At 35.6% G+C, this 20317-nt stretch overlaps 1 protein-coding gene across 1 annotated transcript; it reads right to left on the bottom strand.

The window, feature by feature from the left end:
* Nucleotides 1-396: 396 nt before the first annotated feature.
* On the bottom strand, nt 397-15325 carry LOC133190602 (uncharacterized). The gene is made up of 9 exons (XM_061326295.1): nt 14874-15325; nt 10674-10879; nt 10303-10399; nt 7892-8072; nt 6558-6643; nt 4705-5498; nt 3044-3183; nt 2211-2398; nt 397-1193 (listed from the first exon to the last, which is right to left on the bottom strand). Exons 1-9 carry the CDS (start codon nt 15037-15039, stop codon nt 397-399), a joined length of 2655 nt encoding a protein of 884 aa, XP_061182279.1. The 5' UTR covers nt 15040-15325.
* Between the last annotated feature and the right edge of the window lie 4992 nt (nt 15326-20317).

The following is a 20317-nucleotide window of genomic DNA, read 5'->3' on the forward strand; positions in this document are numbered from 1 at the left end:
TTTATTTTGTACGAATCCAATTTCAACTTCCTGTTTATCTGTGCGTCTGTCAATACCATGCATAACAAATTTTCGTCACAGTTTTCTCAGCAACTACTCATCGGAGATGTTTGAAATCTTAGCACACTCTTTGTTTAGGCATGCCATTTGGTGGGATTCATTTTTGTACGAATCCAGTGTCAACTTCCTGTTTATTCCTGTGTCTGTCCATAGCTGAACTTGTGTATATTCACATCAGAGGGTATATTCACATCAGTGCTCAGAGCGGGGGTATTACTAGTACATCAACAACTCGTGGGGTTCCAATTTGAGTGAAAAATTCTCAAAGGGACGTAAAACAAACAAACAAACAATAACATACAAAGAACATCATACATTCACAAACAAATAACTGCATTACTGCTCAGACCTGAAATAATCTGCAACAGAATCAATGATTTTTTTAGATTTTGTCACACGCACACTATTATCAGCTATCTCTGACAGCACATCCTGCACTCCCTCCCTACCATTTCTCTGATATGCAAGTTGTAAGTGGGATAAGGAGAGTCCACTGCCGGCAATCTTATTTCCCATTCCATTCGAAATTACCTTTTGGTCCAATAAAGGCCTTAGTGTACTCATTAGATGCTTTGTTGTGTTCTTGTGATGAAACACGGCAACGGCAGAGTTCAAGGTGAAGGATGCAGCAACTTTGACTTCATGGGAGGGTCCTGTATGATCGACCAATCTCTTCAAGGCTATGACATCCTGTAATGAGTCATGCGCACTGTATTTGTCTTGTAGAATTTCTGCAAAGAGGTGTAACTGCGAGTATGACGAAAGGTTTGGATGTGACATTTTGAAAAGAGGAATTGTATCAATGAAGCCAGTGACTGCAGATGAAAATGTCTCCAAAAAGTTTAGTTTACTCAAAATGTTGAAGAGCACAGGAAGGTCAAACACTTTAGAGTTATGCCCAACTAGAACAACATCTGGACCCGACATCTTCATGAAGTCCATAAACTGGATCAGAGCATCTTTAATGCTGACTGTCTCAACTTCCTCATGATTGTGGTACATTTTATTGTTGACTACTTGTATTCCAGTTATTTCTGTAGCTTTTGATGTCATTGGTTTTTTTGGAATGATGTACTTGTTGAATACCTCATCATTTCTAACTGCAGATAACTGCACAATATGAGAATCCCTTGCTGAAAATAAAAACAAGTATATTCAAGTTTTTGAAATTCAAAACATAAAATATCCAAACAAATCCATTGATATATGCACTATTTCAAAAATTTTGAAACAATGAAATACTAGTGCCCCTCTTCCCCAAGCCTTAACTCCTGTCGAAAATGCTTGAACTCTTTCAGAGTATGCATTTTCTTTTAATTCAGTGTTGTCAGATTAGGAAAAGTAAAGTTTTGAAAGAACGATATAAAACATGCTCAACTACCAATACCAGAATCATAGAGGTTTAAAAACTTCTTTTATGCCATTTCAAAATATGCATTTGCTTTTATTCAATATTAGCAACAGAAAATATATAATTTTTGAAAAACATATATTACCTCTGTATAAATTATGTGCATTTAGTTTCATTGGTTTTTGTCCCACCCACAGGCCTCTGAGGTGCAAGAGTCATAACATTTAAATTCCTCTTTACTCTGAAGATACTTTATACCAAACATTGGGGGGGGGGGGGGGGGAGCCATATAGTTTTCAGGAAGTTAAAAATGTTTATTAGTTTACACATGGCAGACAGTGGACAGGGACCAATTACAAAAGGTCATATGAGTGTCTCAAATCTTCGAAATTAATCATGTTTTCATACATTCCTTTTGCATATGCTTCCCATACATCTGGTGGATATCAATCAGGAAATAAATTTTGAGATTACATGGGTGTGATATCACAATTGTTTATGACTGAAAGTGTTGTCATGGAGTTTTGCTGCTAAGGCTCGGAGATAGAATATCATATTCAATCATATTCAACCGCAAAACATGATAGATCCTTCTTTTATAGAATTGTTTACTTGATCGTGATTCCCATATCTTGTGATAAACACTTCTTGGTGGTTTTTGTGACAAACAGATTAGAAATTTTCTTGCTGTTTACAAAATGCTGGGTTTATTCCTTCGACATCCATATAGAAGAAATACTGGAAGAGTGCCATAACCATCAGCATTGACTAGACATTCAAAACTCATTTAGGTTCTTACCGAGTCCAGTAGTTTCCAAGTCGAAATAGATCTCTTCAGCATTTAACAACTGACTTGAAGGAAGATGATCATACTTTGGAATTGTTTTTGGAGCTGGAATTTCATCAATGTCCGAGGCATGGTGGAGATCACATCCTGTCAAATAACTGACGCCTTCCCTTGTCTCTTTTGTAGAAAGACTTTGAATTCTGTAAAGAAGTTGTATATTGTAAAACAAATAATTCCAAATTGAGGTCTTACAAGAGGCCTAGCAAAATAAACACTCACCTGATGTACAGCCAATAAAAAAAAATTACTTAGTAAAGACTGGTTGCACAGTTCTGATAGAACGTTTCAAGCTATTCTAAACCACAATTTTGTACATTACAGGGTGAAAGAAATTTCAGTGACCACTTGGCAAAGCAAATAAATATGAAGCATAACCATTCATCTCAATGAAGATTTTGCTTGTCCCATATGACTCACTTTTCCAATATAAAATAGATATTCAACAATATAGCGAAAAATATACCTCCAAATGAATTGGAAAAAAATATTTATCAAACCACTGGTTGATTCATTCCAGAAAATGTCCTCTTCATTAATTTTATACTTATATCAAACTTTTTATGACAATTTGCAACCAGAAGAGACTCACTATTTATAACAAGCATAAATCTTTGGTGATTCAGAAAACAATAGATCTTAGTAAGATTCAAGAGTTTTTTTCAATTCTCACTTTAAATATATACTTATCAGCAGGGACATCCACTTGTCCTTGGTTGGTTTTCACTTTTCAGTTAGACAAGAGTTTTGTTGCACTCTGACAAATGACAATAAAAGTATACTAGTACCTCTTGGCTTTCAATTCTCTCCTTCTCCTTTTAAATTTCTGTGTCATTGAAATGGCCTTCTGTCGTTTTCTTTGGAGATCCCTCAGAATGCACTGTCTTCGAGTATAGTAGCCAGGAGAGAGGCCTAATTTCTTGTTCACCTTTAATAAGGATATAAGAATCCATTATGTACAACTAAATATGCAATACATTCATTAATCTGCTTTTGATTAAAATTTGCAGAATTTTAAAATCTAAGAGATTAATATTCTCACATAACAAAAGTACACACAGTAGAAATATTGTTAGGAATATATGTAATGCAAACAACATACATTATAAAACAAATGGATCATGGGCCTTGATGGTCACCTTTACTACGGCTACTTTGGCCCCGCCCCAAGCTCTAACTTGGGACTAAACTCGCTCCTTTTTTTACCATTGGCCTTGCTGTTTTTCACTTGATTCCCCCCCCCCTTTGTAGTACTTATTGTGGCCCCACCCTACCCCAAGGGGTCATGATTTGAACAATTTAGAATCTACACTACCCCAGAATGCTTCCACATAAGTTTCAGCTTTTCTGGCCCAGTGGTTCTTGAGAAGATTTTTAAAGATTTTTACTACATATTTCAATGTAAATCTTGGATTCCCTATTGTGGCCCCGCCCTACCCCCCAGGTGTCATGATTTCAACAATTTAGAATCTACACTACCCCAGAATGCTTCCAAATAAGTTTCAGCCTTTCTGGCCCAGTGGTTCTTGAGAAGAAGATATTTAAAGATTTTTACTATATATTTCAATGTAAAACTTGGATTCCCTATTGTGGCCCAGCCCTACCCCCGGGGGTCATGATTTGAACAATCTAGAAACAACACTACCCCAGAATGCTTCCAAATAAGTTTCAGCCTTTCTGGCATAGTGGTTCTTGAGAAGAAGATTTTTAAAGATTTTTACTATATATTTCAATGTAAAACTTGGATTCCCTATTGTGGACCTGCCCTACCCCCCAGGTGTCATGATTTCAACAATTTAGAATCTACACTACCCCAGAATGCTTCCAAATAAGTTTCAGCCTTTCTGGCCCAGTGGTTCTTGAGAAGAAGATATTTAAAGATTTTTACTATATATTTCAATGTAAAACTTGGATTCCCTATTGTGGCCCAGCCCTACCCCCGGGGGTCATGATTTGAACAATCTAGAAACAACACTACCCCAGAATGCTTCCAAATAAGTTTCAGCCTTTCTGGCATAGTGGTTCTTGAGAAGAAGATTTTTAAAGATTTTTACTATATATTTCAATGTAAAACTTGGATTCCCTATTGTGGACCTGCCCTACCCCGGGGGTCATGATTTGAACAATTTAGAATTTACACTACCCCAGGATGCTTCCACATAAGTTTCAGCTTTTCTGGCCCAGTGGTTCTTGAGAAGAAGATTTTTTAATGACCCCACCCAATTTTTGTATTTTCTTGATTATCTCCCCTTTGAAGAGAACTTGGCCCTTCATTTTAACAATTTAAGCTCTTCTTCACCCAAGGATGCTTTGTACCAAGTTTGGTTAAAATTGGCCCAGTGGTTCTTGAGAAGAAGTTGAAAACGTGAAAAGTTTACAGATGGATGGAGAGACGGATGACGGACAACGGGTGATCAGAAAAGCTCACTTGAGCTAAAAATTAACATACCTTTATAAGATATCTGTGACCTTCATTTTTCTGAGCTACACACGCAGCAACTCTATATCTGAGGCTTGAAGAGGAGCTGTAATGATGGGTCTTTGGGGCTTTTGCAGACACCATTCTGTTAAAACTCTCATTTGATTGCGTGCTTCCTAAACATGAAAGACGATCAGAATGACTTGCATATGAACTGAAAACTTCTTTGAGATCATCCTGAAGGAACCTATCTTTGAGCGGTTTTCCATGTGGAAGAGACTTGTAGCGCAGGTTAGGGTTGTCGATGAACTTGCACCACCGTGCGGAGCAGTGTTCGTGATCTCCAAAGATGTGGTATGGTATTGATGAGAGGTCTTCTTGGATTTGAAGAGCATTTCCTTTTCCCTGTGCTATGGAGTAACTGAAGCACTTTTGAATATACTTTATAACAGACAAAGTTAGAGATGAATGTTCTTTCTTCAAGGTAAACAAAGAGTTTGTAAACAGTTTCTTCAGATGATTTTTATCAGACAACTTCTTGATATTAGCATTGACATTAGTTTTTAATCTTGCTATTGTGGTGGTATCCTCATCTCCTATGATTCCGTCAATGGTTATTCCTTCACTTTTCTGTAAATCTTCTACCATCTCAATAACCATATCTGCCTCCATGGCCTTTGAACTTCCCTCCCAGTTCTTTGAGCACTCATGGGCTGCTGGATTCTTGTTGGTTGTTTCAGCTACACTGCATACTCTGCAATTCTTTGACCTCACAGAATATGACAATACTTTGCCAGAGAGAGGGCCAACCATGGAACAATGACCTAAAAAAGTACATATTTTGAAGTAAAAGAAAAATTTAACACCCAATTTCAAAACAATGCCAATGGGTTATCACACTTTAGAAGATAATCTATACAAAAGTTTTTCCTTTCTTTATTCCTCTGAATAAAATTCACCTAATATTGCTAATGAGAGTGCTTGCATATTGATTTGACTCATTAAGGCTCTTCCTTAATGAGTTTTTTCCTATAAATTCCCATGTAAAAATTATATCCCTTTTTGTGGCTCCATCTTACCCCCTTGGGGCCATAGTTCAAACAAAATTGAATATGCTTTACCTGAGCATGCTTGTATCTATACATGACTACTAATGGCTGTTCTTTGGAAGAATATTTTAAAATTTCAATGTACAGTTGAACTTTGGGATACATGTATCTTTTTCATAAAATGTTTCTTTCTTTCTATCATATAAATCCCCGATATCTTAACCGTGTATTCATGGTACAGGTGTGGATTTAAAACACTCTTTTTGAGGTAAACTAAATAAATATCGAAGGCATGGTGCCTGAAGATTTCTTGAATATCAATAGATAATCAATAGATAATCAGGGTCATATTGACATCGCTGCAATATGCCATACACATACTCGAATTTCTAGAGAGGGAGAGAGAGATGTCAACAATGAAGCCGATCGATAGCCCCACCTCCTATAAATTTGATTACGTGACCTAAAAACCACTCCGGGTACATGCCAAATTCCGGAAGACGACACTAATGTATCGTTGCTTCAATTTTGATTCATGGCAAAAGGCCTTGCTTTTGTACAAATGTTCTACCTAATATAACCATGTATACGTAACTCTTTCTATTGCTTGCAATATATTTTGGATTCACTTCATTTACAGCTTGGTAGAGGAATTGCAAAAAGATCCAAAGGGCGTTAACTCCACCCATTCTTTACTGCATCTGTTTGCATACATATTTATTGGAATCATGTCCTGAGCAAAATTAATGCATAATTCATGGGGGACGCAGGCCAAAATAAATCACTCTATGCATTAATATTTGTTTCATTTTCCTAAAATTTGTCTATTTTTACCTGACAAACTATCATATGTCTTTCCACTTCCCCGTTTTTGCCATCCAGCATCTACAGCAACAACTAGTCCCTTTTCATTCATCTCTCTGAAAGATAGTTAAATAACAGACATCAGTTATTAGCCTGTGAACCTGTCTCCTTTAGAACACCTCCCTAATATGCATAACAATCTGCATATTTATCAGCACTAATTATGCAGTAGATGACTAAAACTAACATTTATAAGTATATCTAGTAACTGCGAAGCAGTATATAAAAAGTCATAAACTGTTCCAACCCAAGTTATACCAGTATATGTAGCTATTAAATTCACTCCTTATAATTTAATTTTTTAAATCAATAAGACAATTTCTCCTTCAGAAATGCCTTCGAATTGCACATATTTTAAAAGTAACACCAAGCGGATTGATACGTTTTTGACGTACATTAAGTCATTGTGACGTAGGCAACACAGGTTATACCATAAAAACTAAAATTTTTTATCCAATCAAATAATGCGTTACAACCAAAATTAAATTTTTTATAAATATTTTGACTCCATGCGGTGGACCAAAATGTAGACTAAAGGAGTTATATGATTTATTCAAAGTTTAATCAACACAACATTGGGATGCTTCAATATAAATATGATCAACATGGTCCTGCTGGTTTTTTTTCCTTTACACATGCATTATGTAAAATTTGACTGCTCTGATTTTGGCTCAACTCTAACCCCAGTGCTAATAATTTTTTTTTTAAAAATCTACTCTTCACATCTTAGATATGTGTTAGTAATTTATAGGATTTAGTGTGATCTTGCAACTCTATCTTATGTACTCCTTTATAAAACTCTAATCCGCTATTGTAGTCTCAACCTAATTTAAAAAAAAAAAAAAAAACATTTTTCCTATATATTCTTGAATAAAATTTGATCACCTTTTGTAAAAACCCTAGTCCTGGGGGGTCATGATTTTTACACTATGTAATGAAGCTAGCTTTCACATAAATTTCCTCTTTCCTGGCCAAGTGGTTCTTAAAGAAGACTTTTAAAACATAACATTAAATTTTCTCTAATTATTAATTATCTCCCTTTTAAAGAAAACATGACTCTTCATTTGAACAAACTTGAATCCTGACCTTTCATTTGCACAAACTTGAATCCCTTTACCCAAAGATGCTTTGTGGCAAGTACGGTTGAAATTGGTTTGTGTGGAGAAGTCGAAAATGTGAGAAGTTAACAGATGACCACTACACATGGTTGCTGGACACCCTTTGATCAGAAAAGCTCAATTGAGCCTTTGGCTCAGTTGAGCTAAAAAGTGAGATTTTAAACTGAATTTATATTGTATACACACTCATTCATCATTCCCAGTTCCTTCTGCAAAGCATTAGACATAGACTCTGCAGCAACATCTTGGACAGCTCTGCCAATCTCTTTCTGTCTATTGTCTAGCATGGCATGACTAACAGGTGGTATATTCAGCTCAGAAAGGAGACTGTTAACTTGAGTTACACCAATGCCAACATGTACCATTGCTGTAAATACAAATTCAAAAATGAAAAAAAAAATATCAATCTAATTAAAACAAGAGGCTCTTGAACCACAACACTCACCCGAGTCTCATTTTTCTCTGTATTCCCAGGAAATAAAAAAAAAAAAAGATCCATACTGTACTCAAACCCCCAAGGGGTAATGGCTACCAAACTTAAATTGATCTACATAACATTGGGATGATTCAATATCAATATGATTAATACGGTTATATGGCTTTGCTCTTCTACAGAGAAGATGATTTTTAATTTTTAAAGATTTTTTCCATGTACTATTGCATTATGTAAAATCTGTTAAGTCCAGTGGTTCAGAGAACAAATCTAAACAAGAAGTCTATGAGCCAATGCTCACTAGTAATACCCCTGCTCTGATGTAAATATATGTTCTCATGTAGAAACACAGATATAGAGAATTTACGGATATAGTGAAGTTTTTTGGAATCCCCAGCAAAATTCTTAACAAATCCTAAGAAAATATTACAGCTATAACAAACTCTGATATAACGAATTTACAGATATAGCAAACTGATTTTGTGTCCCGTAGAGATTAAAAATAATAAAAATTACATCTTTTATAATGAATTTTTATAATGAATTGCAAATTCAATATATATACTTTAACAAATTCGTAATACAGATATAACGAATTATGGATATAGCGAAGTAATTTCACAGGTCCCTTGGACTTTGCTATAACTGAGTTTTACTGTATATACACAAGTTCAGTTGCGACAGAAATTTGGTATGGACAGACGCATGGATAAACAGGAAGTAGACATCTGATTCGTATAAAAATGAATCTTACCATATGGCATGCGAAAACAAGAGCACCGCTAAGTGGAGCATCCCCTCACAGAGGAACTTCACCAGTAATGGTAATGTCTCCATACGAGAGAATAATTCTCAAGAGGGATGTTAAGAAAGATACAATCACCTAGTTATCAAGGGCACCCACTATTACTATATAAAGTTTACAATAAGGTAAAGTACATAAAATGTATTGCAACACTAATTAATTTTTTAACAAAAGTCAAAGTTGATATTATCTTGGGGGGGGGGGGGGGGATGGGGGATCCATTTTTAACAAAAATTAAAAGTGCATATCATATTGGTGGGGAGAGGTGGGGGCATAACATGCATACGTAATTGGGCAGTTTCCCTTATTCCTAGCAGAAACATATCACGTATGCTCTAAGTTTCAGTAATTTACCTATGCAATATGCATAAAATCTGAGAATACCTGTGGAAGCAATATTTTTTCGTAATGAAAAATAACAATATGTCAGTGTTGAGAGGTCAATGAAACTTGCGAAATGTCTTTATAGCTTTCAGAAGAAATAAGGATAAATTCTATATTGTAAACAGACACATGTGGAAATTTAATAATGAAACTGCAACGTTCATCAAATTATTTCAATTACTCAGTGTCAGAGATGACACTTTTAATTCAGACAGATTGTCTCAAGATACGCACAATAATATGACAATATAAATATGCAAATACATAGTAGAACTTACTGAAGCGAGTCTATCGAAGCTATCCGAATTTACCAGTTTGATTAACAGGAAGTGAGTATTGTCAAGTCGTACATAAAATTTCAGGGCTTGAAGGTACGCAATATTTAAAGAAATATTTCACTGATTAACTTGAAAATGAATAGGATTTGTCCTTTCACAATCCCACATAAGTATGTGGAAGCTGAGATTTGATAGTTCAAAGGTTCTCCTTAAATCTTGCCAACAAGCTGTAACGGACACACTAACACACACACAAACACACACATATATGCACAGTAGCGATGCTATATCCTCTCCGCAACTAGCTGCGCGAGGGGATAACAAAGAGTGTGCTAAAAACACAAGGGTAAAGCAGTTTACCCCCCTCTCCTTTGGAGCAGGGGTATAATTTTGTAAAGTTAACAGACAGACAGATAAATGGAAAAACTTAGATCAGAAAGCTCAAATGAGCCTCTGGCTTCAATAAGTTAAAAATGGCTTCTCAACAAGTTTTTATTCTGAACTAAACATTATATATATATATATATATAAATTCTTTCAAGTTCATGCAAAACAAGTGGCACTTATGAAATCTTTGAACAATGGGGAAAAACCTATACGTACAAAAATGAGCTAAAATTTAATTAGGCTCTTGTGACCTGACAAAAATTAATATATGTGTATCTGATGTAGGGGATGTGTAAGTGAAACTTCTCACCTGCTGATAGTTTTGTATTTACATCCCACACTTTTCCATGTTTTTTCCCCGTTTTTACATGGTTAATATGATTACACTTTGTATTGCTGCAACAGACCTGAAATGTGAATGTAAAACCAATGAATCCCCAGTTACAGGTCACTGTAATAAATTCATTCACCGTTAATGAATATCAAATGCTGGGGAAAAAAAGAATTTCAATATGCATCATTTCAAATATGATAAAAAAAAATATTGTAAAACCTTTCAAAACTTTTAATAAGGACATGGAATAATGCCTATTTTACATTGAGAAAAATCCATGAAAAAAAACCTTTCAAGCTTTCAAAGTTGTTTTCTAACTAACTGGACATAAATTTATGAGTTTATACCTTTAACAAAGAAGCTAAACCATGTGTCAGTACAGAAATTGTGTGTGAAAGTTGCAATGGTAAGCCACATTTACAACATCCCCGCAAGCCCTCAGCTAACACTCCAAGTTCTACCACTCTCCTTCCCTCCTTCCAATCCTCAGATGTAGTCACTTCTCCCCCATCCACCACCTCCTCTCTTTCCAGTATATTTAAATTTGGCAATTCTATTAATAAAGAATGAATAAATAAAAATTATCACCAGGATACACATAACGTTCTTTACTATCTACACATGCTGACAAGTTGACTACTTTTGATACACTTACAACAGTTCATAGTGCCAATATACAGCATATTTTTGACATTTAAGAGGTAAGTATATGCTATTTAGCATGTGCATATATGCATAACAAAATTCATGCATTCATGGTGTTGGGATAGTTAACTTGACAGGGTTGTGCATCCAAGTTCTGCTGTTTTGTTCCATTTTACTAAGAAGTAACACAATATAAACAATTTATTTCTATTATTATGGTTTTGGGCCAGTCTTTTTAAAATTTACTGGCCCAATGTGACAGTGAAAGTACTAGACTGCTGAGTTAAAAAATTGACCAGTAAAAATTTAAGCGATAGCCTGAGTGGCCAGTGAAAAAAAAAGTAATTATTTTTAGTCCTGGACCTGTTATAAGATAAATAAACCATCCTGATCAGTGGCGGATCCAGGAATTGCATAACAGTAGAAGGCAGGGGGTATGGGGGACTGCATTGACCCCCAGTGGGTCTAGGGCAAAGCCCTGGTGGGGGCCTGGAAGCTGATGAATTCTTACAAATAAGAGATGTTTTTTCCTTGATTTTAGGATAATGGACATAAAAGTTCTACATACAAAAAATTCAAAAGGGGGGGGGGGGGGGCTGGCCCTGTATCCACCTTTGCTGATAGAGATTTCCAAAGTTTCTCCAAATATGTTGTTGAAATCCATTTTATTTGTTTTCAATCTCTTATTTGCTATGACATCTCAACCACACATACATGATGACACAGCCTATTCACACTGTGTTACGAAAATACAAACAATTAATGAATAAAGGTAAAGGGAAAATCAAAGAAAATGTAACAACAGAAAATTCAATGTTTTGTAGTTGTATATGGAATTTATTTCAATCATGAGACAGGATTTTTTTTAAAAAATAGATTTTCATTTGTGTTTTCAAAGACACTTGTGAAAATATAAAAAAAAATCCTATCCCACTAGTGAAATAAATTCCATATTCAGCTACAAAACATTAATCATCCGCTATGTATCATGATACACTGGAACTGCATCTCAGTATTGTGATAAATATTGTGAGATTTCACCTTTCATACATTTTTGCATAATTTGTGTCAATCTGTTTTGTAATGTAACTTTCCATCACAATGTGAAGGGATCAAATGAGTATATTATTTCATCAAGCTTTAACATTTTATAATCTTTGAACCACAGCAATGAACAGCAAAAGTAAATTAAAAAAATATATATCTTATATATATTTATTACATGTAGGTTAAACTATAAAAAAAATTAACATATAGGCCTATGACTTAAAATGTTATAAGGACTAGAACGGCGCACTGTAATGGACATCATGTGCCTTCCTTTAATAGAGGGCGGAGCCCTCTCACGGGCCCGAAGGGCCCGTGAGAGCGAAGCTCTCCCTATAGGTAACACGTATGTATGTAAAATATATTGAATTCTATTGTAAACTATATTTTTATTACAATACCTATGGAACTGAGAACCTTGTCGCCAATATGGCGTCCATAGTCTTTTCCATCTTGAATCTCGCGACGAATTCCCGCATAGACGAGATGCTGGAGAATCGTAATTTTAATTCCAATCCTGCTTTAATGAAGTTTTATCAATTCTAATAATCAAAAACACCCTTATAGTACACATCTTTGTTACTTTCGTTTTCAACTAACTTGCATTCGATCGTCATATACCTGACATGTGACGTCATTCATTACTGAATCAGCGGAAACTGTTGAATTTTTAACAAACTGTAATAATTGATATTTCATATGCGTACTCTATTTTTAAAGAAAGATTTATTCAACTTTTAATAAACCTTACTAGAGTCTATGTTTTTGGTGAAACAAAAAAACTCAGTTCAAGGAATTCCAGTGACGTCACTGTCTAGACTGCGTACTACGCACTATGGAGGGGCGGATCTTTCTGTGGCCCCTTTTACCAGACTTTATGGAAAAGAAACAACTGTAATTTATTTGTTGATAAATTTATTAATTACGAATGTTTTTAGGATTATTTTCAATACACAAACTAGAAATATAAGATTTTTTTGTGACATGGTATGATTTTCCTCTTGAATAATACATTTAAAAAAATGTTTTAGTGGTAAAATATTGCTTGAAAAGCTTTATTGAATTCTGGTATGAACTCAAGAAGGGGGGAAGGGGTATGCATTTTAATTCTTTTAAATTTTATTTTTATTATTTATTTATGTATTCATTCATTCATTCATTCTTGTCTTTGATTATCTGCTTGTTCCTATATATGTTTGCAAGTGGAGGCCTGTGTCTCATTTTTGTTGTTGTGATTTTTTTTTCTCAAAAGTTTTACCATTTTTTTTAAGTGTCAAATTTCAGTTTCTTGAAATTCACCATCAAAAGAAAAATCTTCGGACATGTCTGAAGCTCAAACTACCACATCAAACACATGTTCCATTTATACATGTGGATACGCTTCAACGGATAAAGTAAAATGATTTCTAATTTTTATTTTAAAAAGTACTTTTAAAAATATAGAACAGAAAATTTATTCAGCCATTTGGAACCCATGGTGGATTATGATAGTGTATAAAGTCCAAAATCATATGAGGAAATCTAAGTTAAACAATACATGAGGAACTGCAACACACATGACATGTATAAAATAAAGTTTAATGTTCTCTTTATTAAAAAAAAACCCCGCAAATACAGAAGTTGGATCTTAATTTGACATTACCCATGGTAATCCATGTAAAGACTTAGAGGTCAATGTTGTTGATTAGAACTGACTAAAATATTTTTTTAAGCTTCCATATATGATCCTTTTTATTAATCATGTGGTGGATAGGGATGTCCCAAAACATCAATTACTGATGCGGGGGGGGGGGGGGGGGGGGGGTCGATACAACGATACATATTCTATTCGATACTTCCCTGAAATGTACCCTATTATTCACAAGTTTGGGTTTTAAAATTCTAATAGTTTTGGCATAAACAATTTAATATCTGGAAAAAACTTTTATTGAGTTAAATTTGTTTTTCCAGATATTAAAAAGAAAAGATTTTTACCTTGCTCATATATGTTAGTTTTGAAAGCACTAAAGCCTATTCGAATCAGATAAGTTTTTTAAAAAATTCAGAAACGTTAAATTTACTCTACATTTTTTTCATTAAAATTAAGAAAATAATTCTCAGAAATTTTGCGATGCTGATACTTTAAGCCCTCACGATACACAGCCCTAGTGTTGGTCAGATGATCAGTTTCCAAGTTTCCTGATAATCCAGGAATTAGATCATCTTTCTGTAGTTTGGGTCCAAAGTTCGACTTCCGATGTAGTCCCTGACAATTGTCCTTATTTGTATTTGATGTCATGACCATTCATTGGAAGTAAAAGATGAGAATTAAATGACTTGATGTTTCTGGATTGAGGTTTTTAAATTAAGTCGTGAAAGATAAAGAAATGATGCTCATGCATGCAAGTTCACGTATTAATTGTTGCACAGATACATAGATAAAAGAGTTAACGTTTAAGAGTTCTTGGGCCTTGCACGGCCTTGGTCGGTTGAATCCTTGACTGGTCCAGTGCACGCTCTTTCCCCGTTATGCTATTTGATTTTGAGTGCACTGGCAAGGCGATTCATGATGAAATATCTTAGTAAAAGTTTTCCAGATTTATAAAACCAAATACCCTTAAATTTCTTTATTTGAAATGAAAAATATTTGAGGTAAGAGAACTTACAGCTGAGCTCTTTGTTATGATTTTCTGACACAACTTGATTTTAAAACTGATTTATCATTGAACAATAAAATGTAGAAATGTTCCCTTGATGGCTCCGCCCTCACCAACGGTCACACCGTCTAACATATTATTTCTAAGATAGATCTAACATAGATGCAGATGTGCAAACTGGTTTTTCTTTTTAGATATGATACACGTATGTATACAAACCTTGATCATGATCAATGTTAACAGGAGTTGCACTGGCGGAGTAATTGTGGTCTCTAAGAATAGCTCCCCTAATCCATCGGGTCAATTGCCCTGCAGATACTTTTTCATATCTCTCCTTCTTCGTTTTCGAAACGAACCCATGGCGTCTGTACTTTGGTTTCACCATCTTAACCAAAGTTTACGCGCCGAACGTTACTTCACGTCTGCTTTTTACTTACATTATCGTAATCCGTCTCACATGTCTTAATTTTCCGCGAAATATAAAATAGTTATTATATGTTTTCTTCTGGCACAAAAATCAATATTATGTTACTTTCTACGGATAATTATTATAATTACTTAAAATAAACTATTATTTTTCTGTCATACTGAATTCTTTATTAAAACGACATTCAGACCAATTTCCGGCAGTTCGAGTTGCGCGGTGTATTCAAATTCGTCAGAAGCGAAACACCTTAAATTTATTAGAAGTTATCTGAATATCAGTAGTCAGCTTTCATAGATATGATAAAGATCATTAAAAAAACCATTTCACTCAAGTTTGCTGGACATTACACATAAAGATTTCAATATCATTACCATAACATCTGTATAGTAACTCTCCTTTCCTACGACCGAAAGGAGATCATTGTGTCCAGATCGCTTTACATTGCACTGTGATGAAATTACTAAGTTATTTCAATCTATAATAACCATTATGGTCATGTAGCATGATAATTCACAAGAATCTGTGTGATGGTTTTTTTTTTGTTGTTTTTTTTGTTTTTCGTCTAAATGTGATTTTAAAAAAATCACATTCGGACGAACACACATTCGCCCGTAACTTACCGACTTCAGTGAGACAGACACCTATTTCTCCCTGCCTCCACCCATCTTGTGAACAGACTGGCTTACAGTAAGCACGCGATGCACTAGTTTTCTTCCATCTCAAGACATGTATGTCGTAAAAGGGGCAAGAAAGGTTCAATGATTGAAAAACTTTATTTTTACAATTTTCGCTTGCAACATTAGGATTGATTGATTGTATGTTGTTTTACGTCCCGTTCGAGAATTTTTTTTACTCATATAGAGACGTCACCATATACCGATGAACGGCTTCAAATTTAGACCTTTACTCGGCACTAAGGGCCATTGAGAAGTGAGGGTTCTTTATCGTGCCAACGCTTACCGTGACACGGGGCCTCGGTTTTTAAGGTCTCATCCGAAGGACCCGCAACATTCACTTCAAAGAACCGAACGCTTGGCGAAGAGACAGTTGCTACCTATTTTTTATCGACTTAGGTCAGTGATTCGAACAGAAGACCTTCCGAGCGAGCGCTCTATCGACTTAGCTACCGTGACGGTCGTAACATTAAGACAGACAAAGGAGAAGATATAATTGATTTAACATATTTGACCAAGAAAAAAATGCATGGAGAAAAATGAATTTTATTTTGCAAGAAAGTGCATATCTACAGTTGAAAAGCGGCATGAAGCTTTTAACACGCATGCATCATCTGTCAATTTAAACGTTTTTGCACAGGATAAATTGGAGGGACAGCAGTTCGTCCGACACACGATTTTAATTCTGATTTTTATTAATTAAAGACGGTCTCCATGACAACTAGAACAAGAGGCCCATTGGCCACAACGCTCACTTGAGTAACTTTGTCCTTGTTGTTTCCCCAGATTTCCCCTTTGTTATACTCATTGTGGCCCCACACTACCACAGGGTCCATGATTTGAACAATTAAGAATCTACACACTACCCCAGGATGCTTTCATATAAGTTTCAAATTTTCTGGTCCAATGGTTCATACCCGCGTTATTATAAAATAGAGAAGGTAAGTCACTTCCATTTGTCAACATTGGACCCCTCTTGGTTATCAGTTTCAAAATATCATTTACCTACTTCTTGTCACAATAATATGTCAAGATATCTTGTTACAGTTGATATTTTTCTCTTTAATCGAGCTATTTAATTGCCCAGGCATTCCACAGTAATATGAGTATACATTGTCAAACCTGAAAAATGCTACAAGTTTTGGACTAGAAGATTAATTTATGAAAGAAGACAAATAAAAATATCCTTGGACCCGGGGTGTATATTGGTGGGGGATGTCCTTTCCAAAAGCACCTGTGGTAGCCATATCTTTGAAATGGAGAAACATTAGAAAAGGGCACTTGAGACACCAATGGCGTTACTATCATCAACCCGGTAGAGTTCTTTTTAATTTGTTGTAAAGTTTTCCCTTTCATTAGTTGTCTCAAAGAAAAATTTATCCTTTATTGTCTAGTTATGGGCATGCATGAAGATTTTAACCTACGTGGAAGCCCAAAATTAGATATTTGGAAGCTTAAAGGTCAATGTCAATGGGTCACTTTATCGTAGTGCCTGTTCAGCCTCACATTTAGTTTATTGCATATATACCTGTAATGAATATCAAAAGAATAAACAGGTAAACACAGGTTTACGAATACACAGGTACAGTATGAAAGCCTTATCTCAAACTGTTCAAAAGTTGTGGCCAAGAATAATTTCATACAGGTACAAGTATGTGTGAGTAGAAAAAGGGGGTTCAAATGACACCATCTTCGCTAGCCAAGGGTTTCTGATCCGCTACTCTTCTCACAAACCCTTGGCATATGGTGCTGTCAAAAGACAGGAATGTTTACTTCACGTGATCTTGAATCTTACCACATACGCACAGATTGCGTCATCGATAGAAATAAAAAGCAAATTTAAACATTAAAGTTTCAGAGAATAATTAACAAGAAGTATCGAGCGATGTTTACTTGTTATTTAGGGTGAAAATCTACATCTATAATAGATTCCAGGTCACATTATTTGCACTTCAACTTAAGATTGGATGACACCATAACTATTCATAGAATGACGTTATTTGACGGATCGTTATGTTTTTCATTCCCAAGACTAAAGAGTCAAGATATATCCCGAACGCAGATATCGTCATTTACAAAAAACAATTGCTGATTGGTCGATCTATATCAATCAACTTCAATCACAACTCGAGAAAAAAATCCCAACTTTTGACAGCACCGTAGGCCAAGGGATTATGAGGAGAGTAGCGGATCAGAAACCCTTGGCTAGCGAAGATGAAATAACACCTGTTCTGTCTTTATTAATATGGGAAGGTATTGCTTTATTTTGGTGTTTATCTATTTGTTCCATGTTTATTGACTTTATTTTGCCTGAATACTGTGGAATCATTTAAATTCATGGGGGTCAATGTTCGTGGGCAAGAAAAATTTTATTGGTTCGTGGGGATGTAATTTCGTGGGCAGCTCGTTTATTTGGTAGATTTAATTAATCAGTACGTTGACAAAAAATGTTCGTGGGGATGTAAATTCGTGGGTAAGGGTTACCCACGAAATCCACGAACATTGATCCCCCACGAACAATGATGATTCCACATTATGCTGATATTTTGCATTTTATGCACCCGTATCGACTATTCGGTCTGTTTGCTCCCAACAACTTGAATCTAGGCCCTAACTTTTGAACGGTTGATGCTAGGGTTTTCATATTTCACAGGTATGTTCGTTGTGACATGTTTTTTTCCGTTTCAAAAATTTTGACCTTGGTGTTTTACCTACTTGTATCCACCTTTTGAAACTTAAACATTGGTCATAACTTTCGAATTGTTGACGCATTTCACATGCATTCTTTGTAGCAAGTACTTTCTTTCTATGCCAACATTTAAGACATTGACCTTGGGAAAAATTTAACCTTGGCCATAACGTTTGAACAGTTTATGCCAAGGCTTTCATATTGTACATGTGTGTGTTTCCTTATGACAAGACCTCATGACCGTAACCTTGGAGTTTGACCTACTTTTGAAAAAAAAAACTTCAACCTTTATAATAACCTTTGATTGATTGGTAAGGGTTTTCACGTGAACTTAGCGACAAGACCTTTTTTAGGCTAAACTACATTTAGACCTCATGACCTTTAGTGCAACCTACTTAAGTTTTAAACGGTTGGTGTTGGGCTTACATATTACACTTGTTTTATTCCTTGAGGCAAGACCCTTCTTTGGGTATCAACATTTTATAACCCCATGACATTGAATCTGGAGTTCGAACTGCTTTTGATAAAGCTGTGAAGGGGAATCAGTATTTCAAACACATCTTGTTCCGATGTAAGCGGAACAACACAAGTTCTCTCTTGTTAATTAAAACATGTACATGTGACCGTATTGCTAAAAGAATTGTTAAGTAATGTAATTGTAATATTTCTAGTATTTTTTGAAAAGCTTGTTTATAGCCAATTAACTAGCATTCAACATAGAAATAAATTCTACATTAAGAATTATGTAATATGAAATGCTAAAAATGTTTATTCTTCCATCAATGTAATGCACAGATTAATAATACAATATTTTACGCACTGACACCCGCTTTTTATTTTTGTTTGTTTATTGTTTAACGTCCCTCTCGTGAATTTTTCACTCATATGTAGACGCCACCACTTGCCGGTGGAGAGCTACAAATTTTGACCTATACTCGGCACTCAGGGCCATTGAGCAGTGAGGGATATTTTTCGTGCCAGAACCTACTGCGACACGGGACCTCGGTTTATACGGTCTCATCCGAAGGACCGGTCTCCACGTCCCACAGTGGGATTCGAACCCGCGACGTAAGGATCAACTCCTTACTTCGCGACTCTAGGGCGAACGCTCTAACCACTGCGCCACGCGGGCGACCACCCGCTTTATAAAAATAATTTATACAGATAAAATTAACATAGCCTAATTGCTTTAATGCAAATCACGCACTTTATTTTTCAATTTCACTACCTTCTCTGTTTGTTTCGTCAATAATGCAAGCGGCGTCCTCAAAATACACACCCACCCACCGCCTTTCCCCCGTCCCGCACACCCTGGCCCATGTCTTGCAAAAAAGAAGTTACCAAACAACTTTGGTGATCATGATGATGGCCACAGAATCCTACCACGCGAGAATCAGCTTTGCATTTATAATACTATGTCTTTACTGCTTCGTCATTGTACTGAATCCAGTAGAAGTACTTCTTTGCTGACATGTGGCGACTTCTGACCTCGCTCTGACGATATTCTCCATCCTCTTTAATGAGTATTTCGTATCTTCCGTCTTAGTTCATATGTTCAATAGCCTAAGATCTTGTCATTTTTACCTGATATGTCCTAAGAGTAAGCTCACGAATTTCCTCTTTGATAAGCCGGGGAAAATCTGGAGCCATATTTGGGGCATCAATCTTTGTCCAAGAAAACGACCTTTGATCCATTTCCTAGGTCTGTACTAGGATCCTAACGAAGGCTGATCGGTTAGCAAGAAAGATGTAGCATCTTATATGCGGTGATAAGATCTTCTCTTATTCCCCAGAATTTAGTGGATGTGTATTTAGAACAAGTTGCAGAAATGATCTGCACATAGTCGCGAACATACGGAATTTGCATTTTTGG

This window comes from Saccostrea echinata, unplaced genomic scaffold (assembly GCF_033153115.1).
Source record: "Saccostrea echinata isolate AGI-Se365-2 ecotype Australia unplaced genomic scaffold, CSIRO_AGI_Sech_v1 ptg000022l, whole genome shotgun sequence".
Lineage (NCBI taxonomy): Eukaryota > Metazoa > Mollusca > Bivalvia > Ostreida > Ostreidae > Saccostrea > Saccostrea echinata.

Coding starts and splice junctions, on each gene's coding strand:
- LOC133190602 (XM_061326295.1), bottom strand. CDS start 15,039: ATGGTGAAACCAAAGTACAGACGCCATGGGTTCGTTTCGAAAACGAAG. Junction 10,400..10,673: donor GTTTAGCTTCTTTGTTAAAG/GTATAAACTCAT, acceptor TTCACATTTCAG/GTCTGTTGCAGCAATACAAA. Junction 3,184..4,704: donor GTCACAGATATCTTATAAAG/GTATGTTAATTT, acceptor TCCTTATTAAAG/GTGAACAAGAAATTAGGCCT.